This window comes from Lupinus angustifolius, chromosome LG01 (assembly GCF_001865875.1).
Source record: "Lupinus angustifolius cultivar Tanjil chromosome LG01, LupAngTanjil_v1.0, whole genome shotgun sequence".
NCBI classification, from domain to species: domain Eukaryota; kingdom Viridiplantae; phylum Streptophyta; class Magnoliopsida; order Fabales; family Fabaceae; genus Lupinus; species Lupinus angustifolius.
Genome location: NC_032009.1, coordinates 27,200,095 through 27,214,703, shown reverse-complemented (window position 1 = coordinate 27,214,703; position 14,609 = coordinate 27,200,095). Strand labels below are relative to the sequence as shown.

Genomic DNA, 14,609 nt, shown 5'->3' with positions numbered 1-14,609 from the left:
TAGCCCAAACCTGCCCTAAGCGGGTTACGGGTTGTGGCAGGCCGACCTGCATAATATTAAAAATAATAATTTAAATTTTAACTTATTTAATATATATATATATATATATATATGTAATTTGATATTAATGTATAACTTTTTTAACACATTTCACATGCCCAATACAACCAAACTTATAAATCTAATGTCTTGTTTTTGAGTTGAGACGTGAAGTCCACATATATAATTTTTAACATAACTCATTTATTAAATATCTCATCTTTATTGGACTATCACTCTATAACACAATATAATTTGGACTTGATTATAATATATAAACTATTAGACACTATCAAAATATTATCCTTTTTGTATGTTCTTTATCAACAATTTTATTATGAACTATTATATTAAATTTGGTTGCATAGAGTTCTCTATGGGAAAAAATTATGTTGTCTTCTAGGTACACAATTAAGAAAGGAAATTTTAAATTTATATGGTTTAATGTCTTCTAATTTAATTTGATACATTATTTTTTATTGGGCTTAAAAAGATATATGCAAAATAGGAAAAATATATAATGTTAACTTTATAACATTATTGTAATTTATAAATATTTATGGTATAGACATTACTCTATTTTTTATTCAATGTTCATAACATAATATTTATTATCTATTTTTTATTATAAGTTGTTTTGGAAAATAATTTTTACCTATGGCTTATTATCAACCCAAAGGTTCCAATAAAGATTAAAGAAATAGGGAAAAGCAGATAGCCCGAACCCGCCCGTGTAAGCCCGGCCCGAGCCCGGTTTTCATATAGCCAGGCCGGACTAAAAATCTCGGATGCAATAAAAAATGTCTAAAATGATATCCAAGCCCTATAAATTTTCGGGCTTTGGCAGACTGCCCCAACCGGATTACCGGTTTTGACACCTCTAGATAGGAATATACTCACTTTGAACTAAAGCCACAGTTCAATTTATGAAGGAATGTACACATGCAACAGGTATATACTCACTTTGAATCATTCCTTCACTTTTAAATCATTTCAAGTTCTTTCCTTAAATAATTCTTAGTATCTCATTGCTTGATGGTCATTTTCGAGGAATAGTTTTAATTCGTATAAGGGATTTCTTGACTACCTAATATAGTTTTTCAGTTTCGCAATAGGTGTGCTACAAGAATGGTAAAATTATAAATCTTAGCATTCTATTCACTTCTCAAATAACGGAATGTAAAGTTTTGTTCTATTTTAAAGTTACTTTAAAATAGAGTGATTGTAACTCCCCGAAAATTACTCCAACAATATTGCCCAAAAATAGGTAGTTTTTTTTTTGTGTAATGTAAAACTCCTTCATTTACATTTGATTCCATTTCGGGACATCACGTTAAGTAACCTAAAATGCGAAAAAGACAACAATAGTTACCTAGTTGTAATCGAAAGCTACTTAATATATATATTGTGGAATAATTCTTTATTGAGAACAACTGAAAACGTTTATACAAAAGCAAAGCGAAATACATCCTGGTCCAAACTGAAAATATATACAATAGTCTGGTTTATTCAAAACATCCAAAATACCCTACACAGATACCCGCCTCAAGGGCAACTGGAAATGGAAATGAGCACTAGTGACTAGCTCCGGTGTTAGCGGGTGTGCTAGGACACTCACTAGGGTCCTCCTCCGTCTCAGAATCGAAGTAGAGATTCACCACCTCAATGGAGTCCTCTATATAGACTAACTCCACACAGTCTTCTTCTTTGGCTTCCAGCTCCTCCTCATCCGAGTCATTGGACGAACCCTGTGACTTACTTCCCACTCCCGCATCTGCCTGAAGATCGGGCAGTATCCGTCTAGTAGCTCTCTTTCCTGGTGGGGAATTGGGCACATCGTCTCTACTCCATCTCCTAGTAGATGGTCTAGAAGTAGTGGGTCTATGAGGAATCACATATTGAATGGATGGTGCAGTAGGTGCAAATCTCCGAGCAGGTAAGGTGAAAGAAGCCTCCAAGTTCACATGATGTGAAGGGAAGTGCATCGTAGAGCCATCACAAACCATCTCTAGCTCTAAGGCACAAGCGCATGTGTAGGTGTATCAGTGTCTGTCACTGCTCCATGTCCCCTCTTGGGACATCGAGAATCGGTAGCTCCGAATCCTCGTGGTACGGTCTATCTGAACGAGAATGCGAACCGAAGACAAGCAGAAAGAAGAGAAAAGAAAAGGGAGTAAGACATCTAATGAATATTATTCATTGACAGCATGGAATTACACATAATATCACATCTAGATAGACACGCATATTATACACAATATAGATCACAGACGTAATGCACAATGATGAATGATGTTATAACTCGGATCATGACAATCAATATCCACGATCTCAATGTATGAATGTTATGCTTATTTCATACATCCTTACACCAATATCCTCCCCATATACTATTCGGAAATAACCAAGAGTACATGTCCCATAACAAGCCGAATTGAACGCACCAAAAATTATTCCTTGCAAGGATATATGATCGATCAGTTCTAAAGAACTGTCCATTTCATGACGGTTTCGTATCAAACACTTTCTGGGCATCCCTCTAATTGATCCTGATTGCAAAGAGGGTGATCAGGGATCGAGTAGTTTACGCTGCGAGAACTGTTCGATCCAACAGAATACCTCATCCAGGAATACAAGGGACTTGTCTCACCTAGACTCACCCTCAAGACTTTGCTGACGAATCACCACCATCGTTGTCCCTCTCAACATCGCGAGGCTCGTTCGTCTCTAGTAAATTTCCTCTCCACTACTTCATTATTCATAATGAGTATTCATAGTAACCGAAGTTAGCCGATTCAATCTTTTAATTAGTCTTTTATATCGACCGGCCCATCCTAAGACATCTCCCAAAGGAATGCTTCTAGTGGGACCCGATCTTACGTTGTTACGTAATATAGGAATAACATCCCTACCACTATGAACCATCGCTGAAATATCCTAGACGAACCCATGGCCAAGCCTCTTACGGTTAGACGATCTAGCTTCACAATATCATTTACTTTTTAAGGATCGCCTTGCTCACGACATCATCGTCGGAATCCTTGCCCGCATAAGGCGTAAGAACAAAAGTAATAATATAAGTTTGTTGGTTTAGGCATTGGGCTCCTCGTTCGAGCCACGATCTCTCCCAATTATTAAATATACTTCTCACCCAAGCTAGGGTTATTTCGTAAGCAATCAATCAGTCAAAAAGAGTCACATTATGGTATGTATCTCGCTCGGGCGAGAGACTGTTGCTCAAGCGATAATTTCATCAAAACGAACTCAATTTCTTGCATGGTTCTCGCTCAAGCGAGGGGACTATCGCTCAAACTAAAAATCCACCAAAAATTGGTTAAAATCACCCTCTAGGTTTCGCTCGGGCGAGGTATTGTCACTCGGGCACACAAAGCTGCCTAGAACATGCCAAACGTCTGCCTGGCCTTCGCCCAAGCGAGGCTGGCTCACCCAAGCGACAATTGGGGACCTCATCCACTACTTTTCCCTCGCCCAAGCGAGGCTGCCTCGACCATGCGAGGGTAGTTCAGTTTCCAGGACTATTTCCTCGCCCTTTTGGGCTACCGGATCGAAAATCTCCACTATTTTCGATCCCTAGGCGTTTTAGTTTCTCGAGTGGTGTTCCCTAGGTGTTTTAGTTTCTCGAGTGGTGTTCCTTCATGGATAGAAACCACAATACTTGATATTTTAATCTATCCTAGAGCATATAGCTTAAGAAATCATCTGTACATAATCCAGACACACAATCATTTGGTTAAGTACGGGTTTCTAAAACAAAAAACAAATATAACTCCCAACTTTTGAGGTAGTTAGGAGATCCGGGTGTCACATTCGGAAACCACTATATCACGATGTATTCTCCCTCACCTTGGGTTGTAGCGCGGTTGATCTCCTTTACATGAATGTGTAGGTTGTCCGACTTTGAACGCTTCGAAACTAAATACAGAAAACTCAATTAGTAATTTGCGAGTTAAATCGTTTACCTGCTAACTCTAAGGTAAAGATATTATTTTAATTCATTATAAAAACATCCAAGAATTTCATCCATCCAGTCCAAGATTCATATTCTTGAACTATCATTTATCCTTGAAAGCCTCGTTCACGATTCCTATCGTGTTCATGATCATTTCAACACCTTTTTAGAGGGAGTGATCTCATGATCAAAACGACATTTTAAATCAAACATCCTTGATTTCATCATCATATCTTTTCATCAAAATCAACACATGCATATATTTTAAACACTAAAATAGCCCCAATGAACAACAATATTGCATGCTTTCAAAACAACAATTTCTAACTTCACAAAAACCCATTTTTCGATTTATTGGATAAAACAACAGTTAGGAAGATTATTCAAAATTTTGACTGTTGAAAACGTTCATAACATGCGTATAAACATCACAATAAAATCTTTAAACAACTAACGGTTAGATTTCTAAGAGATTAGGAACAAAGAACTAAGAACTTACCTTGGAGTTCTTGAGAAAAATATGAATAAAGAATAGAGAAATGAAATGAAGAGCTAAGGGTTCTCCAAGTTAAATGGCTCTTTTAAGGTGCAATGAATCAGATTTTGGAGAGGCAAACCAAGGGTTCTCTATCTAGAGTGACTCTTTTAAAATTAAGTGAATCGGATTTAGGGAGGCGAGCCAAGGGTTTCCAAGAGTAAATGGTGAAAGGGTAGATGAGGGTTTAAGGGGTTTAGTGTAAAATATGAGTATTTTTGCTTGCTTGCCCAGCAAGTTTCACTCGTGATAGTGAGAAGTGACTTCTTCATCAAAACATTCGTGATGAGACCATGCCTGAGTATTGATGGCTAATACTCGGCTGGATATTAAAATCTTCTTATTACGGTTAGAATTTCGCAATGCCGAATTCGGAGTGAAAAAATATTTAGAAATGCGTCATGAACAACTTAATGTCTATCTTGAATCGAAATAATATTTCGAAGCCAATGGCGCAATCGGAATTCGATTTCGAGCTACGGAACTCAAAAAAACATTATTGGGCCGAATTCGGACGAATTTGGGCCCGACAGCAGTCCAAACAATTTCCATCACATAAAATTACGAACATTTACCATAAAATAAGAATTCACAAAATAAGACTAACACTTAACTATGGTTTAGCCTAAATCATTACCGATAAATTTCTAAAATTAATATTTGTTAAAATAAATAATTAATAAAATTACATGAAAATTCACGATGTTACAATCCTCCTCCACTTATAAGATTTTCGTCCTCGAAAATTAAACGTACTTCTTAATAAAACATATGAGGATAGGATTCTCTTATGGCCTCCTCGACCTCCTAAGTCGCATCTTCTCTGTTTGCTTGGCTTCATATCACCTTAACTTGGGCAATCTCCTTGCCTCGCAACACCTTCACATTTCGATCAGCGATCCTCAAGGGTATAGTTTCAAAATTGAGATTATCCTTTAGCTGGATTGCATCAGGTTCGATGATATGCGACGGGTCACTAATGTATTTTCTAAGTTGGGTTACATGGAAAACATTATGTAGGTTCGATAGTAAAGGTAGCAAGGCTATTTGGTAAGCTATTGGTCCAACTTTTCGAAGGATTTGGTATAGTCCTATGAATTTAGGGGTAAGTTTATGGGCTTTAAGCACTATACCAATCCCAGTTGTCGGAACCACCCTCATGAAGACATGATCTCCTTCCTCAAGAAATGCTTCTTGTGGGACCCGATCTTACGTTATCACGTAATATAGGAATAACATCTCTACCACTACGAACCATCGCTGAAACAAGACTAACACTCCACTACGGTTTAGGCTAAATCATTACCAATAAATTTCTAAAATTAATTTTTGTTAAAATAAATAATTAATAAAATTACTCGAAAATTCACGATATTATAGTGATAACCTTATCTAATTATATTTCGTCTCATTTCCTTTATCATTGTTACATCCTTCCCACCATAATATATCCTTCCATACTCCTCCTTAAATGGAAATTATATTGGATACTACAAATCCTAATTAAATTTAGGAACTAATTTAAGAGAATAAAACTCTCAAACTTATTTGCACAAACTTACATTCATATTTTTGCCTAAGAGAATCGGGTTGTTTACCATTTGGGTAATACATGTTGATGATGTGTCATAATTGATGTTAAGGACTCAAACTAGTGAAAATGGTTTTATTAATTTTTGTGAAGTCTAATAACTTATAGGAAATAAATATTGAATTGTGATAAAACAAAAAAAAACCTTTCTTTTTTAATGACAGATAATCTCATACTAAAAACTAGCAAACAAATCTTGGAAGGGAAAATATAAAAATATATTCTACCTAAAAATATAACAAAAAATCAACAGATTCTAAAATGTGAGATTAAAAGAATTTGACCAGAGATGAGTGTTTCACCATAACATAAATTTAATCTTTATAACTCATTTATGAGTTCAATTTTAAACTAAAATATTTGTTGAATTGTAATCTCAATTATATGGTGGTATTAAATAAAAGACTTTTCCTATCTCATTCTAAGTGTTATATGTGATCAATGTAAGTTTTTCCTCCCACTAATATGGAATAATCTATTTGTCAATTGTGCTAAACCTCTTTAGTAACAATTTAAAGAGTTTAATTTGGAGAAATTATGTTAACATTTATTTAAGGTCATATTTCTTGTTTTAAAAGTTAGATTAACATCTTTATGGAAGTTCAATATAATTTCAATACAACTGTTAGCTAGCAAAAAATAATCTATTCTTAGAAATGTGAGCAAAGTGATAAATATAAACCTCTTGATAGATTGAGGCAACTTTTGAAGTAAAATAAATGTTCTTACCGAGCCATATTTTAAAGGTGGGTGAAATTACTCATTCAACTTCAGTAACAAAATATTTCTTAATAAATTACAAATTTTTGTTGTCAATGCAAAAGAATAATTCAATAGTTAAGTTATTATAAAAAAAACTTATTGCTTCAATTCTATGGGTATACAAAACACTTACTCATACCCAACATGAAAGAAATCCATAGCATTAATTAGTCAAATAAAAGTAAAATGGAAATTCTACAATAGTATATAAAGGATTTACTAAGTTTGTTAACATTCTTTACCATAATAAACGCAAATAATAGGTAAGAATGGAGAAGCAAAAGTATTGGGTAATATTCGAAATGTAAGTATAATATCACAATTATTGCTTTTTAATTTATTCTATATATGGACACAAAAACATTATGTTATATCACATGTTTTTGTTGCCGATAATATTTACATTTCTAACCATAATTATAATTGTGCTGTAATATTGCAATTTTGGAAATCTCCATTGCATCCACAATTGTAAGCTCGTGAGCTAGTCTCTTACAATTTTTTATAATTGTGATAAACAAAATATAATCGTGACCATGCAATGTAGTACTAGATCTATCAATTGAGGTATACTACGGTCATATAATATAATATATATATATATATATTAATTAGTTGTTAGCTTGATTCAAAAATTAAAAATAGATAACTTATGTCCATTATTTTATTCATTAACTTGTAAGACAAATATAGTCCAAAACTCTTCTTTTACAAATCTTTGCAACTTAATTAAACTCATTCATCCTGCTATCGATTATATATTGTTCAAGCTTTGTCTTCAAGTGTGTATTTTGAAGGGATCATTATACAACTCTGCACATAATAGATATAAATTAAAATTTAATATAAAGTAAAACTTAACATGTACCTAAGAGTAAGAAAGACTTACCTGTTACAATCAAAATTAGGGACAAAAGGAAATGGTAGACCGATGCCGCACAATTTAGGAACTTCTTTCAATTTATCCCAGTTAATAGGTAGTGCGTTCGTAATTTGTTTGAAACATTCACATATTTCCCTTCGATTTGGAGTAGTAGTAGCCCTTTGATTAATTGTACTAATTGCTGAACAACAATCATCAGATGGTGTTCCACTGCCTTGCGCGTCATGAAGGCATGGCACTAAAAGTTGTGTACTCTGAAGACATGATATTTCATTGATTTGACTTGCATTTGATGTTGATGATAATAAGGCCAAAACTATCATTGACTTGAAAAGAGTGGCCATATTTTTATCCATCATCATATTCTGAATATTTATGATTCTTTTAATTTCTTTTGTGATGCTATTGTGATAGCCAAGGGACGCATGAGGCAATTTATAGCCAAAATATTTTACAACTTTATGAGGCTATATTAATATTTGACTAATAAATATAAATTTTTGTAATATATTTATTCTTTGACTTTTTAGCTATACTTTACGGTAATATATTAATTCATATAATATATTTATTCTTTGACGTTTTAGCTATACTTTACAGTAATATATTAATAATTCATATAACATATTAATTAACTTCTTATTGCTGACTTTTAATAATATATTAATATAATGGGTAATCTAGACATGTGAGAAACATTAGAGGGATAAATATACCCTTATAAACTCTAGAGGGTAAATTACACCTTACATAAATATTGAGGTGGCAAATAAAATTTTGCCTATTCTTTATTAATATACACATTTACTTTCAAAAGATACTTTATATTTAAATATTAATGGAAACATTGCCAATTTTGATGTTTTTTATAGGCATTGCATGGGACCTGGTTTTTCAAATATAATTTTATTATTATGTAAAATAAAAATTAACAATTAATATGTAATTAAGAGTTATATAGATTCCACATTCAACATTTTTTCCAAATCACTAAAGCTAAGTTGAAAAAAACAATGAAGGTAAAACACATTATTTAGATGTTTAAATTATAAAATGAATTACAGTTTGTTTTTAATAGGATGTATATTCAATGATGTTATCTAATCCTTATTTTCTAATATTTTTATCTATTAAATTTCATGATAAAATTACTTAATTTATTAACAATTCACATTCCTTATTTTCTAGTTTAAAATAACTATAAACACAAACATTGAAAATTTGAACAAAATAAAAATTTTGGTATGAATTAAAAAATTGAAAAAAGATAAAGTTTTCATATGGAAAGATCACATATGTAGAAGACCGTCTGGTTTGGGGGAAGCCGTGCAAAATGTAGAAAGAGAAAATAAAAAATGAATTCAAATATGAATAACGATAAATAATAAATAATATGTATGATACATGTGAACACCTAATTTTATTTAACTCAAAAAATAATTTGTCAAAATCTTTTCATTTAATGAAATAAATATGAAAATAACTAATAAAAAGCTCACAAAATAAAGTCATATAAATCAGATATAAGAAAGTTATCTATTTGTCACACTAAATAAAAATAAAAAACAAAAATAATTAAAATATGGATGTACCAGAAAGAGAACCATTCAAATATATATTTTAGAAATAAAATCCAAAGATAATCATAAGACATAACACAGATAACCGGTCAAAATCACTTTTGAAAACAAACTTACGAAAAGCATATTTTTTTATCACTGTCAGCTATAAATAGATTATTTGGGTCCTTAGTTGAAACACATGTAAACATAAACATAAGAGATAAACACGACATAATCTCAAGAGGATACCTGAAATTTGCACAACTTCTCTCTTTCTTTCTGATATAAGATGCATGTATGTATTTTCTTTTCGTCTTCTCTTTTTATTTACTTTAATTTTGATTTAATAATGAATATTTTATTTATTATTATATAGTTAAATAATGTTTGATTTATTAATTATCATTTTCATGAATAATAATATTAAATATTTTATTTATTAAATTTTTTATCACAGTAATAAATATTAATTTTCTCAAATAAATAATGAACACAAAATTAAATGAATATTCTTCTCCTCCATTACCAAAATATAATAATGATAAATGAGATAGTAGTAAATAAAATTTCAACTCATATGTAGTCTTAATTTCCTAATTCTTATGGGGTTACATATAAGCAAAATACAATATTTCCAGACACAAAATAAAAAATTTACTTTTTTCATAATGAATAAAATAATCAAACAACATAAAGTATAAAATAGTACAAGCAACTAGTGAAGGTACCATCCAGTATGGAGGACGAGATGCTAATGCATTAGTCGGTCCATTATCAACTTTTGATTAAAAATCTCTAATTTAAAAATCAATGCAATACAAAAATGGATATAAAGAAAATTTTCTATATTTTAACAACAAACCATGGTGGTGATCCCAACCAATCATGTACGCAATGTTGAACCGAAAATTGTGGTGCAAAACTACTCCAAAGTGTTACTTTCTAACACATCATTTTTTTGTGATGTAAATGAATTTTTGGATTAATCTTTTGGGAAGTATATAATTTATGTTAATAAATTACCAGAAAATATTGGTAGATGGGTTAATAAATAAATATTTAATAGATATATAAATACTAAAAAGAAAAATATTTTAAAATAAAAACTAATTCAATGTAAAAATAAAATCAATATGTTTATTGGAAAATCAATTAATGTTTATAAAAAATCTGGTCCGGATTTTGTTTATATAGAATGCTCATTCCATTTATATAATTATATATGAATATTTTTCTTACAATATCTTTATTATTTGACTTTTTAGCTATACTTTAAAGTAATATATTAAGAATTCATATAATTATATTAATTAACTTTTTATTGTGTAACTTTTTTAAAATATATTAATATATTTTTATAATATGTTAAACTTTTACCTTCTAAATCTATTTTTGTATCTAAAAGGATTATATTAATTATTTAATTGTATCAACATTTAACTAGCCAGTCCAATATACGTAGATACAAAATATTTCCTTCTAATCAAAATTATTATATGATAGTCAATTTCAAATTAAAAAATTGTACACTTATTCTATAATGACAAACTAGTTCAAAATTTTCAAAACTAAAAGATCCATTATGAAAGTTGAGTAATTACTGTAATAACAATAAACTTGTTTAATGAATATAACATATATTTATTTTAATTTCTCAAACATTAAAAACTGGTTTCGCTCGGAATATAAAATGAATTTGTTAAAATAAAAATATTTTCATACTACAAAAGTTACCGTCGGACTCCATAATGAAACAAAATAGAAATACTGAAATAGAAAATATTTATTCACAAAAACTTTCTCCACGCTCTAACCGGAACACAGAAGTAGAATAATACAAAAAATCTTAACTTACAATAATTTTACATGGCCCGTCCAAATCCCAAAATATAAAACTGTAAGATATATAACTTTTATAAGTGCAAATGAATAATATAATTGAATATCATTTATTATGAAAGAATGATCTTATTAAAATGTGATTATCATAATCCAATCTACAATTCAACATAAACTGGATTGCTAACTAAACTATAGTCAAGACTTTTAGCTTATATTCCTAAAATGGGTTTCCATAGTGCACTTATTTGTACAAAACTTGAATTCATGTCCACATCAGTTAGGGATACATGTCAATACCTCAAGCAAAATTTACTCTTACCACATTAGCTAGGGATACATGTTAACACCTCATGCAAAATTTCCCTCCAAAAGCTCCTTATTTCTTACTATACAACCTTGCACACAAGATCAAAACTACCATTTGTTATTTGTTTAAAAAGTCAGAACATAAAAAATTATTAAATAAATAATAAAGGAGGGACAAAACGTTGTGCATTTTTCTCACATTTGTTCTAGTTTCCGTTTCGTTAGGGTGTCTCTTCCTTTCTCATCATATCTACCATCTTCAACTCAAACTCACTCACAACTATGATTTTCTATTCTTCTCACAGGTATGATTTTCTATTCTTTTAATTTCTGTCTTTGTTGTTAAATATATTTTATATTATTTCTCAAATTGTGTTCAATAAATTTATGATCTTCAACTCTCAAACCAACTCAGAGGTATGATTTCATTTTTATACTCTTTCAAAAAATAATTATTTGTGGTAGATATAATTTCTTCATCATATAAATTCCACATATTTTATTCAACAATTCTATCATCTTTGACTCTCAAACTCACTCACAGGTATGATTTTCTATTCTTTTAATTACTATCTTTGTTGGTAGATATACTTTATACTATTTCAATTTTTCATTTCACATGTATGATTTTCTATTCATTTAATTTATGTCTTTTTTGGTAGTCGGTAGATATACTTTAAATTATTTCTCAAATTATGATCAACAAATTTATCATCTTCAACTCTCAAAATCAACTCACAGGTATGATTTTGTTTTTATACTCTTTCAATTTTTTCTTCATTTGTGTTATATATAATTTCTTCATCACATAAATTTCACATATTTTATTCAACAAATCTATTATCTTCTACTCTCAAACTCACTCAATGATTTTTTATTCTCTTAATTATTGTCTTTATTGGTAGATATATTATATACTTTTCCAAATTTTAATTTCATTGTAAACTCTTTCAATTTTTATTTTGTTGATAGATAAAATTTTCTTCATCATATAAATTTTTGCATCATAATTGTTTTTTGTCAATGATGTATGTTAAATTTTCTCCTCAGTGTGTTTATTTTTATCACATATTTTGTTCAATAAATCTGTCATCTTCAATTCTCAAACTCACTCACATGTATAGTTTTATTTTTATACTCTTTTAATGTTTCCTTTGTATACTCTTTCAATTTTTATTTTGTTCATAAATATAATTTCTTCATCATATAAATTTTTGCATCATGATTGTTTTTCTCACATGATGTATGTTAAATTTTCCCAATGTGTATATTTTTCTTAACTAAAATATGGATTGGTCATCGTCTTTGTTTCAACATTTTCACAAGAGGAAACTCACCTCCTCGGACACAATTATTAGAGATTGCAATTATTATGTGAGTGTACAAGAATTATGGATTGATCATTTTATTTGTTTTAGCATTTGTAGAAGAGAATACACACCTCCTATGATATAATGATTAGAGGTTACCATTATTATATGAATGTAGAAAAATAATGTCTTTATTTTGATTATGTGTTTGTCGCAAATCATTTTTAATGTAAAGTTGTTCTAGATTTTTGGCATTTTCATATATGGACAAGAATAATTTCATAAGTTTTTGTATTTATAATTCGTTTAAATTATTAATGATTTCCCAATTTTATGCAATTCTCATTATGAGATAAACCATTATAACAGTTTTTGAATATATATTAGTTACTAGAATAATTTATTACTTATTAAATGACACTAATGAATCTATCCTTAAATAATATAACGAATGAGATCCTTATTTTTGAATATATATTACTTACTATCATTGTATTATTTAAATATACAAAGCAATCTTTTTTAAAATAAGAAATCAATTGTGAGTATATTCTTATATTAGACTAATTAGATTAATAATGGCTGATGAATCTGGTGAAAAAATGGAAACTATTACGTCCGTTATAACTGGGGCAGTAAATGTAAATTCAATGGGTGAGAAAAAAAATGGCAAGTATTTTGTTCAAGAGTCATTGTAGGTTTATGGAAATTGGTTGAGTGTTACTAGAGATAAGAAGATTTCTGAGAATTAATATGTCAATATTAATGAAATTAAATTAAGAGAATGATTCGGTTTCAACTATAATGCCTAATTTTAAGGTGACCCACGGAAAAAAATCTAGGCAACCAAAAACATCTTACCAATGAGGATATTAATAGCATTAATAACAATAACTATAATTCTCATAATAATTCTATTATCAATTCTCGTGGGAACCAGGAGCATGTCATTAGTGACAACATAATTGAAGAAAATGCTCACTCTTCTTTCATTAAGGCTATTTCACGTAACAAACCATGAGAAATATATTTACAAAAAATATAAGTATTTTATTATTATGAATACATAAAAATAACACATCAATTTTGAGAATCTTTTTATTAATTTGATTAAAATTATTGGAAAAACAATATAAGTCAAATCTTATCCTAATATGTGTTTTCAAAAAGAAACATTATCTCATCCTAATAGCTCATCAAATCCTTAAGTATAACAAAATAAGATAAAAAATAGTATTAAAATTATTAGTCAAGGATTTGAAACATTATTAACTACAAACTAATACATGTACACATAAGATCAATTATAAAATCTAGAATTTGCATATAAATCAAAGACTATAAAACATAATAAGACACAATATGAAATTAATATAATAATAGTCCGATAAGTGCCCAAAATACCTAATTTTCCTACACTTTTCATGACACTTATCCTTGGATAAATTGAGAAAACCAACTTAATTCAACACTTTTTGGATAAAATATCACATTCTTGTGTATATGTGTTAAAAGCGTTATTCAGTGTTTATTTTAGTTGAGAGTTTTCTTCTCTCAATAAATCGTCCTGACAACAGTGTCAATTTGTTGAAAGATTAATACTCTCATTTTCGTTATGTTCCTTTTGTAAGTAAGAGAACTCGGTTTTATTCTTTGTTCGCCATCTCGGCTTTGTTGAAATATATTCCAACGCCGGTATAATGGTTTCAAGAATATTCCAGTTACAACTTACTTTCTTAATAATCATGTGAACAAGTTATTCCTTCTTTGCCCCTGTGAACACCCATTTTTGTCCGGCCTATATTTGAA

The 14,609-nt window shown here is 29.8% G+C and overlaps 1 protein-coding gene across 1 annotated transcript; it reads right to left on the bottom strand.

Moving 5' to 3' along the window:
• On the bottom strand, nt 7,586-8,152 carry LOC109342966 (non-specific lipid-transfer protein 1-like). Its single transcript, XM_019581061.1, has 2 exons — nt 7,787-8,152; nt 7,586-7,710 (listed from the first exon to the last, which is right to left on the bottom strand). Exons 1-2 carry the CDS (start codon nt 8,140-8,142, stop codon nt 7,701-7,703), a joined length of 366 nt encoding a protein of 121 aa, XP_019436606.1. The 5' UTR covers nt 8,143-8,152; the 3' UTR covers nt 7,586-7,700.

Excerpts from the sequence above, each read along its gene's own strand:
- LOC109342966 (XM_019581061.1), bottom strand. The coding sequence starts at position 8,142 with ATGATGATGGATAAAAATATGGCCACTCTTTTCAAGTCAATGATAGTT.